Source organism: Amia ocellicauda, chromosome 15 (genome assembly GCF_036373705.1).
Source record: "Amia ocellicauda isolate fAmiCal2 chromosome 15, fAmiCal2.hap1, whole genome shotgun sequence".
Lineage (NCBI taxonomy): Eukaryota > Metazoa > Chordata > Actinopteri > Amiiformes > Amiidae > Amia > Amia ocellicauda.
The window spans coordinates 12,837,477-12,854,113 of NC_089864.1; the positions used below are offsets into that span (position 1 = coordinate 12,837,477).

Consider the following 16,637-nt stretch of genomic DNA (forward strand, 5'->3'; position numbering starts at 1 on the left):
GTGGTACAGAGGTCAAGCTATTGAATCGGCATACAGAAATCGGGCCTTGCCAAGGAGGGAGAGTGTGGGGCGCTGGGATTTACGAGGTGATGACCAGAGCTCTGCGTCAGGGTCCAAACCCCATGAGCAACATTTGGAAAACAGAAGGGGAAAACGTAGTGGCAGAAAGCTTGCTGAAGTGTGCTTGAAAAATAGTGCTTTTCTTTTGCCTCAAAAGACATCTCAGTTTTCACACCAACCACTTCCACTGGTTGGGAGAAGAATAAGTTTGTTTTCATTAGGAGTATTCTTTTTATAATTACAACTGCGCTCTGTGCGGTTTGGCAGAAGTGCTGCTAAAAATAGTGATTTACCGAGCCGGGATTCAAAGGTCATAAATCCTGAGGGGAAGGTCTCCTCACCCACTGTTTTAATGAAGAAGGTTACAGTGGATGACTAAAATCAAACTTTAAGTGTGAATGGTCCAAAAGTGCCATGTTCAGGTAAGGGTAGGTCACAAAGCCCCTGTGGGACACTGGCCTCTAAATATTTTTGCAGCACACATTTGGTTAAATCAACACATAGCTGTTTTGCAACTATAGCCTGAATCAAGCAATGCACTCCAAAAAATGTGTTTTCCATCTGTAGTTCTTCATGTCTTGGGCCTTCTTTCCCTAAAGATTTACTGTCCCATGTGTTTCCTTTCCATCTTTTAAGATCTCAAGATGCTGGTGTCATGGCATGCGATCAGCTGGACCAACTGCCACTCTGGCCTGCTGTGCATCTCACAGGAAAGTGTTGAAGCTCAGTTTTGAGCTGCAGATTCGTGCCCCTCACCTGTGGAATTCCACCCAAGCAGATGTCACTCCAGTTGGTACACCTAACTTTCCAAATCTGAATTCTGATATACATTTGTGAACGCAAGGATACGAAACCTAATTCAGCCTGATTTACATTTCATGGACGGCATTCTGTCTTTGTTCAGTTTTCTGTTATCACAAGCCAAGCTCACAAGAGTTCCTATGTGAGGAGCAGTTAACATAAGCTGCTTTATCCAGGCATTTAATTGCTTAGAAAAGAGTTACATATCTTCCTGTGTGAATCATTTATTTCCATTTCATATCCATATATTATGCACTATTCAAATTAACTATCATTATATCACTTAATTTTACTCAGGTAATGGTGGAATAATTACTAAGCAGATAAGCTAAAAAGACATGCAAACAGAATCATGTACATCCCTACCAGACACATACAGAAGAGATGACAAAAATAGGCAGTTTTGGCTGCTATCACTCAAAAGAGTTTCTGTGTCCTACAGAATAATAAAGTCCAACAACTTTCCAATAAAGAAAATGACAAAACAATCTATCAATTAATCAAAAAAGAAAAGAGACTGAAATAAAACCTGAAACTATGAGCAAGAAAGACTGTCATAATATTTACTGTTTAAGTCTCTACAATTATTTCTCTCACCGCTACTGACTTTATAGGTATGTTCCTTTTCATAGATCTGTCAATTTCAAAACCAATAATAATGGCAGAACTTGCCCACATGCGTTTTTGATGCAATATGTGGGACATATGTGATGATAAATTGTACAGTTCTGTATGCCACATCCCCCAATCCAACCACACACCTTAACACGACAATTAACATTTTCTTAATATGTGTGTTTGTGTTGTATTTTCACAAAAGAACTATTGAAAATGGAAGCCTGGATTTATTAAATTTGTCACAGTGGATTAGATGGCTTGCACTGTCGAATGATGCAATGTAAAAAATAGTAAAGAATGTATCCAATTTGTAATCTAAAATTACACCTTTGTGTTTTTCCTGTAAAACTGATTATCTAAAACAAGTATGTTGTATGAAACCAATTTGCATCATACCCCTTACACCTTTAAAGGATGCTGCTGTTTTAAAGAGCAAAACCAGATGAAAGTATGTTTCCCACAATAGCAATGTATGAGCATCAGCAGTCTTTCATTTTTAAAAGAAATTAAATAATGAAACATTACCTGTAGTAGTTTGAAGTACTTTCCAAGGTCATAAATTGAGTACATGCTTCCACTGGCTCTAATCTTTGTAGCTCAACAACATGTGTTCACACTTCATTAAACAAGGCCATAATTATATTTTTTTATTTCTGTTTTTTATTTGTTCGAATTACTAGAGCATGAAGGTGCACCTTGTAGCAACAGTGATAAATCTGCGGAGGGGTTTTGCCATATTGGAAAGATGTCCATCTTGCCCTAGCCTCCAAAAATATATACTAGTTAAAGAATATAACTATAATATAAATACTTTAAATTAGAATGAGATTATCAAAATAGTGAGAAAAGTATACAGATATACAAATATGTAAATCTTGTGAAAATAATTAAAATATCAAAAAACTGTTGAATGTTTCTCCAATTAGACATTGCAGAAGTGGAAAGGCCATCAATGAAGAGGTTTATAAAAAAGCTTATGGTATTACTTAACTGTTTGGGAATAATAACTTCCTTCTGCTTCCACATTCAAATTCCCAGCTTCATGGAAGGTGTGTAATCATTAACTTTGAAATGGCTTCAAACGGGACACACACGCACCACAAACCAGAAGGGGGTCCCCATTTCTGTGTGTTTGTATTGTAGCTATGTCTGTCTTAAACCAAATCTCCACAGAGACAATACAATGAACGCATCACTGAGAGGGTTACTGGGTTTGCTAAAGTTTTCCAAAGCCACCCACACTAGTTGACTTTGGGAAGGGAAGGGAAAAGAAGGGAAGCTAAAGCAGATGTTTTTATGTATTTACAGTCTACTAACACAGACCTAAAAATGTGATTGGTTTATACTCATGCATTACATATCAATATATATCAGGGTGAAATAACAGTAAAGAGTTTTGGACTTGACACTGGCTTTTGAATACAGATTACGTATTGTTTGTCTTTATTATTAGTTACATGTGTGGATTAAGGACCTGTGTTATACGTGTAGTTTAGGGTCGAGAGGAGGTGGTGTTTTGTTTGGTGTTTCTTTCTATTTATTTTGAGCACTTTGAATAAACTCACACTTTTGCACCATAACCCTGCCTTTGTGTTTCCTAAGCCCATGCTTGAGAGCCACAGCACCAGCTATCACCCCCCACGGTGCCAGAATATATGTAATCAGGCTTCATCGATCTACGGCTGGAGAAGGCCTCCCCAAGATGTTTCCACTCGTTTAAATTAGAAGCATATTTTTCCTGGTCACACCAGCAAGGCTTCTCATTTCATCTTCCCATCTTTTATGTGGTGGTTTCTAGGATCTTACTCATCTCTTGGTATCCATTCTTTAGCTTGTTTTGTCCATCTCTGGTCTGTTCTTCTTCCAATGTGTCCGGCCCATTGCTATTTTAACATTTCCACTCTTTCAATGATGTCACACACTTTTGTTTGTTCTCGGATGCATTTATTTGTGTTCCTGTGTTGTCTTATTATTCTAGGCATACAACTGTCCATGCTTAGCACTTACTTCTATCTTCAGGCAGATGGGTAGATTTCCTTTCAACAGCATGTCTTTCTTCCGAATGCACTCCATCCCATTTTTACTTTACCTTGTTTTTTCCATAGGATCTCCATCTGCATTCATTTGTTGTCTAAGTTAGACATAACTTGCTCAAGTACCTTTGAATCTAATTAAATTTTCTTAGCTTTAACAAAATGGTTGCACATGACTTTGGTCTAATTCAAGTGAATGTGGGGTCCAATTTTCTTACTTGCACCTGAAAGGCAATGTGTTCGTAGCTTTCTAAATATTTTGTATAAGATGGGAAGTAGACAAAGGTGTACTTTGTAAAGGAGAATGACAGTTGTGACGAAACAAAAAACTATGAAAGCAAAGCCTTACAAATCTACCCAATTCTAACAGACAAGCCCTGTGGGAAGTAGTTGTCCAAGGAAAAATAGGTCACCTTCTCAAACTTCCCTAGTTCTATGAGTGGAATGGTATTTGAGAAAGAAAAAATATATAAAAATGTGTAACTAATTGTTTGAAATAACAAAACAAATAGTGTTTGATCTCGTTATGTGCCTATTCCATATTGCATACCATAGATCAACCACAGGGCGTCTGGTAGAACAACAGTCATACAAATCCTTGACTTAAAAAACAGAAACACTGGCAACATGTTTTAAGTGTGTAGGAACATGATTTTGTCACTTCAACTAAAGCCGCCTTTTGAAATGACTGACTGCAATGGAACTTAGCAGCTGAAGAAAACAAAACAAATCAAGGCCATGCAAATTACAACCTAGAGCCATTTATAGAATTGCTGTCATAGAAGTTACAATGGCCAAAATGCAATGGCCAGACTTATGTGGGGTGTGATTGTTATTGTAGCCAACAGCCTGTGTTTTCCTTATATAACTTTTTACCAAATTAAATGTTCCAAAGAACATGTGCAAAAGTTAACCCGTTGCAAGCTGAATAGTTTTTTTTTTTTTTTTAATTATTTAAAAAGAATTGTGCTAAACTAACATGTTCAATTAGGGATTATGTAAAAATGAATGTCTGAAAATGATTTTGTAATTGTCATTTAAATGCAACGGAGTATATTTAAAAATCTGCACATAGGAATTTATTAGGGTGTGTATTTGATTTGTGTGTTTTATTTGTTGGCACCTAATCTTTAGGTCTTTATTATGTAAAATGTATAAATGTATTAATTTATTATTTATTATTTTTAAAATGGTAATGCGTATCTGATTAATCAATTGAGATTAATTTTATTTTCTGAAGGCCGCAAAACATGATTGAAATATGTCTGTAATTCATCTGGACTTATATGCAACCTAAAGAAATAAACTGTTCATCTGTTGCCATAGGCCCCGTATATTCAATTTACATAGAGATTTAAATTATACACAACTAGTGTATTATCCTAAATACTAGCAACAGAGAACAGGCATGTGTGAATCAGTATGTGTTTTAATAATAGAGACAAAAACATTTAGTATTGAATTGAAGAAATATGAGAAACGACAGCTAATTTTGACAATATTACTCTGGTGATAAAAAGACAGCCTAATTAATACAGTGCCTCCTAAAATCATTATAGATTAAATCGTATCTTATTACCTGACCTTTTTATTACCTTAATTACCTTTAACATACCAACACATAAAAAGACAGACAATATTGTGTAAGATATCAATATGAGGAAATAAATAACAGGAAAGAGAAGGAGAAATAAAATATTCCTTTTTGGGCTTCTTGCAATCTTTGTTTCCTGAAGTATTAGCATATGCTAGGCAGGAATGGCATTTGAGTGTCTAAACTGCATTGCCTTCACAGAACGTCTACACGGGCATCTGAGGCTGATCGATTCCTGGCATTCCAAGGCTGGTTTCCCAATCACTGAATCTGATGAAGCACTGCTGTTTCCAATAGTGTGCAAGGTAAAGGGGACTTGATCAGGCATAATTAGCTTACCCACTTACACAGAAAGACTGCTGCATTTACCAAAACGGGAGGCTCATATAAACCTATTAAAATACATGCCATTAAAACATATCCTGCTGTTGAAAAGAAATGCATTAGGCAAAACACAATAACTAGATCAGAGATACACGATTAATTATAGTAAAGCTCCAAAAAACATGAATAACCTTGGGATAAATTACAATTACAGGGTACAGGTACCTCATCTGAAAGTGAATTTTAAGGTTTAGAGAAGGTTGGAAAGTTACAGACAGACAAACAAACGTATACTAAAGTTCCTTTGTGTACTGCAGATTAAAGACAAAAAAACTCATATTTACTTCAACAATAAGCACCTCCTAATCCTGATATGGTTGCTGTAAGTCTTTCCTGTCATAAAATTGGAATTTGAAGCCTTTTAAGATGCCATGCCTTAGAGACAGGATGTATGTCTAGTCTTTAACTAGTCTAGTTACCTTTCGTTTTTCCAGTAAGTGATGTTCAGAGTAATGATCTGATACATGAATAGATTGGAATGACAATATCGATCTGGTCAAACTGCCAACCAGATATTTTGTAACAGAACTACATCAGCTTCATCACCACCATGGGAAACTAAATAATTTGGTATTCTTAACAAACAAACAAAAATGCATGGCAAAACAGACTCTATATAACATCAACACATGAACAACTAGAACAACTCAAATAATAATTTTAAAATACACTTTCAGGCAGGAAAACCCTTGGAATTTGGTATTTAGTTACAGTTGGCAAGAACATCTTATGGCCTGCCTTGAATTAGATATTAAATGGTTGTCTCCTCTCATTGGTAACCCTTCTTATATTATTATTGGGTATTGGTTTTGTTACATTAAGAGGAAACTTAGAAATTGGTGATGCATGAAAGTCTGCTAGAGACACAAGCGTTATCTATTTGTTATGGAATTCCTAGGAGCGTCTGTGACTATGGATGTTGGATAATGAACCCTCATCTGGAACAACACTTTTGATGTGTGGGGCCGGCAGCCAGCTGTTAAGAGCAGCATGTTGCCTTAGCCACACCCAGTGCTTCAGTCATTCCCTTCTGGATTACAGAAAGCCAGGCAAAAGGATGCGTTCCTTTCTCTGTTCTCACTGTGTTTAGTGAAGTTTATAGTCTTTTATATTGAATCTTTGCCCATGATGACTCATTGAAGTCTCTCTCTCCCTCACTGTAATCTTCAGGTGGTTTACCTGCCTGCTTTGATAAGAACACACACATGTAGTTGCTTTTCCCATGTAACAACAATCCTTGACTGGGAATGGGGGTTCCAGTGTTGTATGCAATTATATCAGACTAAATTATTCATTTCTATGGTGTTTTTTTATACATTGATGTCTACACCTCATTGAACTTTTCTCACATTTTGTTATGTCAGTGCCTCAGAGTTTCATGCATTTAAAATAGGATGTTTCCCCGTATCTATACATAATATTTGTCCATTCTTCTTTCCAAAACTGTTCAAGCTCTGTCAAGTTCCTTGGGGAGAGTTGATGGACAGCAATCTTCAAGTCATGCCACATACTGTCAACTGGATTCAGGTTGGGGCTCTGACTGGGCCACTCAAGGACATTCAACTTTTTGTTCCTTAGCCACTCCAGTGTAGCTTTGGCTGTGTGCTTAGGGTCATGCTGAAAGGTGAACAGCAGAGGGCAGCAGGTTTTCCTCAAGATCTTTTCTGTACTTTGCTCCATTCTTTTTCCCTTCTATCCCGACAAGTGACCCTAAATAGTCCCTGCCTATGAGAAACATCCCTATAACATAATGCTGCCACCACCATGCATCACAGTAGAGATGGTGTTCTTTCAGTGATATGCTGTGTTGAGTTTGTGCCAACCATAAGGCTTTACATTTAGGACAAATCTTCAAAATGTTCCATTTAAGTTTTGTCCGATTTCGCCATATTGCTACAGAATCTCATGAGAACATAAGAAAGTTTACAAACGAGAGGATGCCATTTGACCCATCGTGCTCATTTGGTGTCCATTGATAACCAAGTGATCCAAGGATCCTATCCAGTCTATTTTTAAATGTTCCCAAATTTTCAGCTTCAACCACATCCCTGGGGAGTTTGTTCCAGATTGTGATGACTCTCTGTGTGAAGAAATGTCTCCTGTTTTCTGTCTTGAATGCCTTGAAGCCCAATTTCCATTTGTGTCCCCGGGTGCGTGTGTCCCTGCTGATCTGGAAAAGCTCCTCTGGTTTGATGTGGTCGATGCCCTTCATGATTTTGAAGACTTGAATCAAGTCCCCACGTAGTCTCCTCTGTTCCAGGGTGAAAAGGTTCAGGTCCTCAGTCTCTCAGTAGGACTTTCCCTTCAGACCTGGAATAAGTCTGGTTGCTCTCCACTGAACTGCCTCTAGAGCAGCGATATCTTTCTTGAAGTGTGGAGCCCAGAACTGTCCACAGTATCCAGATGAGCTCTAACTAGTGCATTGTACAGTCTGAACATCACTGCCCTTGTGCTCAATTCTACACTTTTGACAATATACCCCAACATCCTGTTTGCTTTTTTGTATTGCTTCCCCACATTGTTTGGATGGAGAAAGTGAGGAGTCCACATAGACTCCTAGGTCTTTCTCATGCGTTACTTTATCTAGTTCTATTCCTCCCATAGTGTAATGATAGTGGACATTTTTGTTACCTGCATGTAATACCTTGCACTTGTCCACATTGAATTTCATCTGCCAGGTGTCGGCCCACAGCTGAATATTATCTAAGTCCCTTTGAATAGCCTGTGCTGCTGAGATTGTATCTGCTCAGTCACCTATTTTAGTATCATCTGCAAATTTGACAAGTTTGCTAACTATCCCAGAGTCCAGATCATTAATATAGATTAGAAAAAGCAAAGGCCCTAGTACTGATCCCTGTGGAACTCCACTAACAACCTCACTCCAGTTAGAAGCAACTCCTCTAATCGACACCCTCTGTTTCCTAGACATCAACCAGTTCATAATCCATCTACTTACATTACCCTGAATGCCTACAGCTTCCAATTTGAGGATCAGTCTTTGGTGTGGAATCTCCTGAGTGCTTTGTTGCAAACTTCAAATGGGATTCAAGGTGGGCTTTCTTGAGAAATGGATTCCTTCTCCCCACCCTATCATACAGGTCAGATTTGTAGAGTCTATAATATTTTTTTCATTTGGACATTGTGGGGAAGAATGTGTAGATAAAAGTAAAAGAAAAAACATTAAAAAAAACACAATTGTGATGCTTTTTTAATTACAGGCAACAAAAGGTTACATTTTGAAAGGGGGTGTAGGAATTCTATAGGTACTGTGTGTATATTTGTATATGTACACTATCGGTCAAACATTTTAGAAAAAATTAAGTGTTTTATGACAAATAAATCAAATTGGTTATCAGAATTGTATTAAGGAAATAAGAAAATAAAGATCAGTGCCATTATCTAAGCATTCATTATAATGTTCAGTCAGCCAACACAGTGTGATTCTGCTTTCCATGGCAGAAAATTAAATGTTTAAAGGAGTATTGACCTTAACAATCTCCGGATACATGGTATGAAGAGAAGGAAGTAATTCATCATAGGTGCAAGCAACATAATCATGGGTACAAATAATTCTGGGTAAACTATAAAAAACAAACATGCTGTGGGAAATAAGGAAATAATATAAGCTTTGAATATTTTTATCACAATAACGTTTTTATTCAGCTTACAAAAACTCAATGTGAGTATTCATTTGAGTAATTTATAGATAGGTTACACACCAACAAACACCTTTAGCTTTTGTTCTGTTAAAAAATAGACGTTAAATGGAGGCTTGAGAGCTTGATTAAAATTATTTTCTTACTATGTAATCTATTTGAAATTAAAGGATGAGAAGCTGTCCTATCAGCTGTACTGTTGAAAATAATGGTAATTGTGGTTTTCCTTTCAAAAATCCTAGCTACTCCCCATTTCTAAGAATGAGATAAGTTTAAATCCTGTCACACCCATTTACTTTTAAGCTTTAATTCTTTAATTCATTTGAGCTACTGTATACAAAAACATGAATGTCCCGATTCTGCCTCCTTCCTTTGTGAGATTCCTTAACTATTGTATAGTCAGTGTTAGCAAGTCTGAATCAGTGCCATCACTCTCCATGCATGTCAAAAGTGGGAGACCATTCTTTTAGGTGCAATGTTAGAACAGTGCTGTTGCAAGCTAAGAAATACTCTTTGTTAACATATGGTGAATATACATTTAATTGTATACATCATTAATAACAAATACATACATGTTTTGGTTTGCTTATTTAGAAAGACAGGAGTGCATATGTTTTTTCCTTTAATTATCAAACATGCCCAATTTGCATATACTAACAGAATCTACGGCATTAGAAAATAAAATAGTAGCAAATTTGTGTTGATTAATGTTATATAAAGGCTGTGGATGTGTGCAATGTGAAAACCCAAACCTTATTTTTAAAGTTTCCTACACTTGGTGTAATCAACAGAGTAACACACCTGTGACATTTCCTCAGACAGGGTTAACAGTTCAAAAAGGCAAAATACTTTAATATCCCATAATTTTTTTGAGGAATGGAGGAGATTTAAAATGTTATATCATTAGCATTCCAAAGGATGAGTGTATGGCTGCGATAAAAATAAAGTCTCAAATACCCGTATTCATTGGACCATGACTGTATTCCAAAGCATGAACTTAATGTAAAGCAAATGCCAATAAAATATACATAAAAGAAAATATTGTAACACTGCCTCATGACGACTTAATTGGTTCTCTTAAAGCTTTCTTTAATGAAACCAATCTGTTTGCTCATTCACAGTGCTACCTCTCGGGTTGTGACGAACCACAAAGAACACAATATAAGAACTTAAGAAAGTTCACAATTGAGAGGAGGCCATTTGACCCATCGTGTTCGTTTGGTGTCCATTAATAACTAATAAAAACTTTAATTTGCTGGCTCAGTTTTGTCCCCTTTCTTGTGGATTGGTTTGACATTTGCTGTCTTCCAGTCAGTTGGCACATCCCCTGTTCTAAGTGTCATTTGGAATATTTGAGTTAGTGGCCTGTAAATAATTTCCCTCATTTCTTTAAGTACTGTTGGAAATATACCATCTGGCCCAGGTGATTTGTTTGATTTTAATTCTGCTAGTCCCTTTAGTACCTCCTCCTCATTTATCCTGATCTCTCTTAGGGTTTGACTGGACTGATTATTAACCTGTGGCATGTTGTCTGTTTTTTCTTTTGTAAAAACCTCTGTGAAATACTCATTTAGAACATTTGCCACATCTTGTTCGTTTTCCAAGATACTTCAATTTTTGCCCTTTATCTTGTTTCACTTCCTCCTTTAATGACCTCTTTCTGTTGTAGTATTGAAAAAAGCTCTTAGCATTAGTTTTAGCTCCAAGAGCTATGTTTCTTTCTATTTCCCTCTTTGCTTTCCTGATCCCTTTCTTAAGATCTCTTTGCAGTGAAGTCATGCCTAATACCTTTGAGAATTTGGTACATTAACAATTGCATATGTTTCCTTTAGTAGCAAGCTAAGATAAAGTGACAACCAGCTGTAGTGCAAACACCAGACCATATTTAGCTTACTCTAAACTGGACACAATAGGCTCCCGGATGCCCAGTATGTTACAGAGGCCCTTGAAACCATGAACACCTTGACTGACTCAAGCCCTCCCAATCCTGAAAACTCTTGCCTATTGTGCTCCAACCCCTTGGAGAATCAGTCACATGAAGGACAATCATAAGTCAGCCAACTTTGTTTTAGCTATAGAACTTTTTCTATATGTCACAATATGTAGATACCACTTAGTCATTAAATAAGAAAAAAAACTAAGCAGTTCAAAACACACCAAAGTTTTAACGTGTGTGGTTATATAAGGCATGGGTTTCTGTTCTTGAATGGTTGATGCACAGTCCCTTGGAATGGAAAAGTTGTAAACTATGAATGTCTTAAGGTAAGTAATGATTTTAATTAAATCATACTTGAGTTATTTGTGCATAATAATAATACAGTGCTGCAATATTTACCTGTAGAGAAGGCAGCCCATGGTATGGTTGGGGAGACAGTATGCTGCGTATTTGTATCCCCGCATTCAAATGTCTCAGCAGCCTGCAAAGTCAAGCAGATTAGTGAGTATAATGACATCACATGCCATGTGAACATCTATATCAAAAAAATAAAAAAAATGCATATTTGTTTCTAGACAAGAAGAGGGAAAAAAAAAAAAAAAAGTGCTTCCCTGCAACTCACCACAAAAACATTGTGTCAATGACTTCTACTTTGGTGTCCTTTATGTGGTGTTGTTTATATAGGTAATGTAGGGAATGTAAGCTAGTCTGAAGTATTTATCTATAAAGCAAACTTGTGGCTACCATAAATCTAGTAAAGCATTCACTGCAAACCTGAAATCATTATTTAGGAATTATTTAGGGTTCGTTATTTCAACAGAATCTACCTACCTTTACATTTTATTTGTGACCACCTGTATTTAATAAACCCATTAACCACTAGATTAACCCACTTCTTTATACTCAAAAGAGCCTTTATTTCATACTACAGTGAACAACACACAGACAGAACTCACAAAACGTGAATTGCTCTAATTGTATTTTAAACAGCACCAATTTACAAAATTCCCGACATGAATGATCCCACTTAATTCTCTGTGAATCAAGTTATTTTCTGCTCTTAATTAATTTAATAAAGTTCAAACAAAGAGAAGAACTTGGATGGTGTCAGTATAAGGTAGACACTTCCTCTTAATCTAGCTAAGTGCTTGAGATTAAGATTACGTTCTGTACTTTCATTTAGAAATAAAGACATTTAAACTAGTTTAATAATAGCTTTTAAGAGCTTTTAAGAGCCGGAGCACCATTAGTTTAAACAGAGAATTTAGAATTTATAATGTTATAAGATGTTATAAAAGAGCTATGATAAGATCTTGATAAGATGAGGCACTTATCAAGGTCTGTAGTGTGAGTTGAGAGAGTAGCAGCCCACTTTTTTTTTTTTTAAATAAACTCATCTCAAATTAAAAGTTACAATTCAACATAGTTCACATAGTCTACAGCCGGTGGACACTAACTGAAATTAAGTCAAAGCAGATTCAAGACTGAGAACAGGGAGACTTTACAAAAAGAGTTGTGGGTGTAAAGAACAAACTGTGACGCAAACTGTTTCCTTTGTTAATCATATGTGTCTGTGTATGTGTATGTGTGTGTGAGTTTGTAATGTCTGAAAATATCACAGTGTGACAGTGTCAAACTCAAACTCAATTTTGGTGTTAGAGTCCAGCCTATGTCTTTTAAAGTCAGTGACGACATATGATTTCTTTACTAGATTGGTTGAGAGACAGCCATATCTGATACAAAAACTAGAAATTGTGGCACAAAATCCCCCATATGTGGTATATAATTGTTGTCAGCAATGTCTTTATAAATGCCGGGTTTGAGATTTGGATGATTTATGCAGACATGTTTTATGTATTTTAGGGTTAGAATATAAAAATCTGCTTTTGATAACAGAGTAGTAAAGCTCTGAAAGCAAAGTTGTTATGAATCCAGGGTATAATATAGAAGAATATGACGTGATGTTTCTCAACACCACTCTATGTAGATACAGTTTTTTTATTCAAGGAGTACCACTGACTCTTACCACACAATACTGTGCCAAACCTCAGGGCAGAACAGTACATTTCTGAGCTGTAAATAGAATAATAGGAGACACAGGCCCACAACATTAGGTTATATGAATTTGCCTTGGAATAGTGCCTCACCATTTGGGGAAAGACCCGCCCAGCTGTCCGGACTATTGCATCACCACTCTAACCCCAATCTTCACAGCTTACTGGAGAATTTCACCAAACCAGCCAAGTAGGTGGTTTAGGTAGAGCATGTTCCAAGAGAGATGTATGCAGGCTTACACTGTGTCGTGTGGTTTAGGAGACGAGTGGCAATTAAAAATGAAGCTCTTTCTAAACCAATGTACTGTATAGGCCTAGTCAACCGGAGGATAACATATAAATCAAATCTCATGCACAGGGGTGACTTGAGAATACAGAACAGAGTGTGTTGTCTAGGCTATTTATGATCTGCAGCAACCCCTCTTCAGTAAAAATGGTGTGATGTTCATGAAGATACCATTGCAAGAGTTGGGAATAAAATACAGTGTGTCAGTCTTCAGGTCATCACGATTATGGGAAATACACCCCGAGAGGACTGGTCTTTCCATAAGCCCCAGAAGAAGGCTATCATCGATGTGGAACTTTTCCCAGAATCTGTTTTTCACATCTTTGAGAAAGGAACTATTGTTAAACTTCATTCTGCAGCTTCAAACAAGAATGTTAAGAGTGACAAATTACCTCAAGGAGCGGGACTTTACCACCTATCTGAACGTCTGAAAAAAGGGAAGTTGAAACATTTACAACAACAGCTATTAGTACTCCGTGCATCTGAAATAGGAGTAAGAGTGCTAATGCGAGTTCGCTGTTTTCAATCAGATGCTGTATAAGAACCAAAGTCATGGCCCTTGACACGATTTGTGTGATTTTCAGGCTCCTCACATGTCTTTTTTCTTCAGTTCTCGGTGCTAATTGTACATGTCTGTAATTGGTCTCATCATAATTTGGTAACAAATCACTACATGCAGTAACATGCCAGATGGTGCAGCTTTGATGAGGTTTCATAGCTTGCTTGCCTATGGTTATTTAAGACTGCCCAGCTTTCTTGGCAACCGTCTTAAACCAACCCACTCGACTCCCCTTCGCCTCCAACCTCTCCACAGCACCTTCCCAAATCTCCATCCTGGCAGACCTGCACATGTTTTATGAGCAGTGTAAAATACTTTGAAAGGGTACCCGTACATTCACGGCCCCAAACACAAGGTTATTACCTGACGCCCTGCCGTCTGCTAACATCACAAACACAGAATTTACTCCCATAACCCGTTGTTTTTGTTTTTTTAAAGCACATACCTCAAACCCTCCAAAATCGTCATCATCCATTCTTCTAACAAAACACCTAGAAGGCAGAAAAGAAAGTTGGAATTAAACCTGACATACTTTGCAGCAGAGAACAAACACACTGGAGTTGCTTGGCCAAACTCCCGAGAAGGTTACTGATTTTTCAGTGTGAAGCTGGAAGACACAAGTTAGTGGTTCCAACCTACATCTCAACACATGCTTGTGCAGACACAGCACAGCTACCCTGAAATGTATCAGTCAACAATGAATGCGTTTCCAAATAATTGTCCCAGCACTGCAGTTTGAGTCAGTCCATGTTTTCTGAATTGTAGGAAGCAGAAGCCAGCAGAAGGAGCTGAATATGAGGCCAAAATACTTGTTTCCTCAGAAGCAGTAAATAAAGTTCAAATGTAATGATTATATGTGGCTTGCAACTTCATCAGTGAAATTTGTACAAGGACTATGAATGTAGTAATACATACATTACAATTATGAATAGTGATTATTATTGAGTTTTAAAGGTTATGTGTTAAAGGTTAAAGGTTATATCAGTAAAACTGGTAACAGTTCTAATACTGCCTACGCTGCTGGTATACAACCCTGACAACATGACATATGTGTTACTTACTTATCTTCTAATGATATTAGTGAAGGAGTATTCAAAAGGGAAAATAGAATAGAGTACAGTCCTCTCTGTCCACCATGATTTCATAAGTTCCAGCTAATTGCTGTCAGCATGTTTGTTTCATTAGCAAATCCTTCCAGAAAAGCAATGTTCAAACAGAACAGAGTCATCCAATCGTTTAGTGACCAGAAACTCACAGATATTTTTAACATGCTCTTCAAAGGATGGCGTTCTATGTTTGTCATCTTCATTTGTTATGGCAGTACTATGGCATGTGCTTATGTTTTCCAAAACAGGCTGTTAACACATGGCAGGTTTTATACACTATTATTAAAAACCACATTTTCAAATGATTTTTTTTTTTAGCAGCCTTGGTAAGCCGCTTTGAATCACAACTTGGGTAGAAACACAGTCACCAGGTCCCTAACATAGAAGACCAGCACAGCCATTACAAGGCTTATAAAGTTTGGGATTCCAAAAACGAAGCCACCCATAGACAAGCTCTACATACTTAAAACATTTACTCAGTCTGTAACGTTAATTTGGATTCATTGTGACTGTCTTCTCAGACTCTCCTTCCAGACGAGACAAAATAATTACAAGAATCATTTAAAAATTCAAAGCAGACCTTGGCGAGTGCCTAAATCCTTTGGTTTGGCTGGTTGTGTTCTAAGGCATAAAATCTACACTCCAAAAACCAGCAAAACCCTCTCGTTGTGGGCGACATCGACAGCACTGTGTCACTAGGAGACTTTATGTAATGTTTCTGTTGTTAATCTTTCCATTACTTTGTTATCGTCCCATTTTTCTTATACATTATTCTGGTTTACAATCTTTCATAACTTTTTTACAGTTCTGTTCAAAAACAACTGTACCACACACGCACATATCTCATTGCACACTGTGACTGCCTAGATGATGATAATAAATCTGTTCTGGTATTGCCCACTCTGGGGAATAAAAAGAACCCAAATAAATGTCCGTGAATCATGCAAGACCTTCAAAGTGTTTTACTTTGTGAGCATCTAAAGTCATGGATTAATTAAACTTCCAGTCAATTGTATTTGTTTCTGTCATTCACTGTAGGTGGGTGTCTGTCTAGGGTGAAGCTAACTCAGAGATTTCCATTTGGTTTTGTCAATAATGTACTAGTCTGAAATTATTTTGACTGCTTAATGTATGTGCTGTTTAGGTCCTTATCCCACCAGTATTCCACATGGTGGCCTATAGCCCTCAGATGCTATGGATTTAAATTATACCCTCCCATCTGCAGATGGAGATGTTTCTTACAAAAGTTGTCCTCAATTTAATCCTGTATCATTATTATCCCCTTCAACATTCTAGTGCAGAATTCCAGAGAAGATTATGGTAATTTGGCGATTAATTTCTATAATTTATAAGAAAATTATTTACAAAATTAGATGCAGTAATGTGAAATTACCTTTATACCCCATTAATTTCACTGTTGTGGATTACAGTAAGATTTAAGGTGCCCTTTTCCCATTATGTTCAGCATTTCCCCTGTTCTTACATTGCACAATTCCATCGTCACCTCTTTGCTGCAACCCACGTGTCATCAAAGGAGAAGAATAAATGCC

At 37.0% G+C, this 16,637-nt stretch overlaps 1 protein-coding gene across 2 annotated transcripts in view; it reads right to left on the reverse strand.

The window, feature by feature from the left end:
• Window positions 1–16,637, reverse strand: part of LOC136771665 (coiled-coil domain-containing protein 91) — a 99,284-nt gene that overhangs the window by 65,858 nt on the left and 16,789 nt on the right. For both annotated transcript variants that reach the window (XM_066724107.1, XM_066724106.1), the window contains 2 exons: window positions 14,427–14,472; window positions 11,482–11,563 (listed from right to left, as the gene is read on the reverse strand). In XM_066724107.1, coding sequence (XP_066580204.1) covers window positions 11,482–11,563; window positions 14,427–14,456 — 112 coding nt within the window. In that variant the 5' untranslated portion in view covers window positions 14,457–14,472. The remainder of the gene's footprint in view (window positions 1–11,481; window positions 11,564–14,426; window positions 14,473–16,637) is intronic.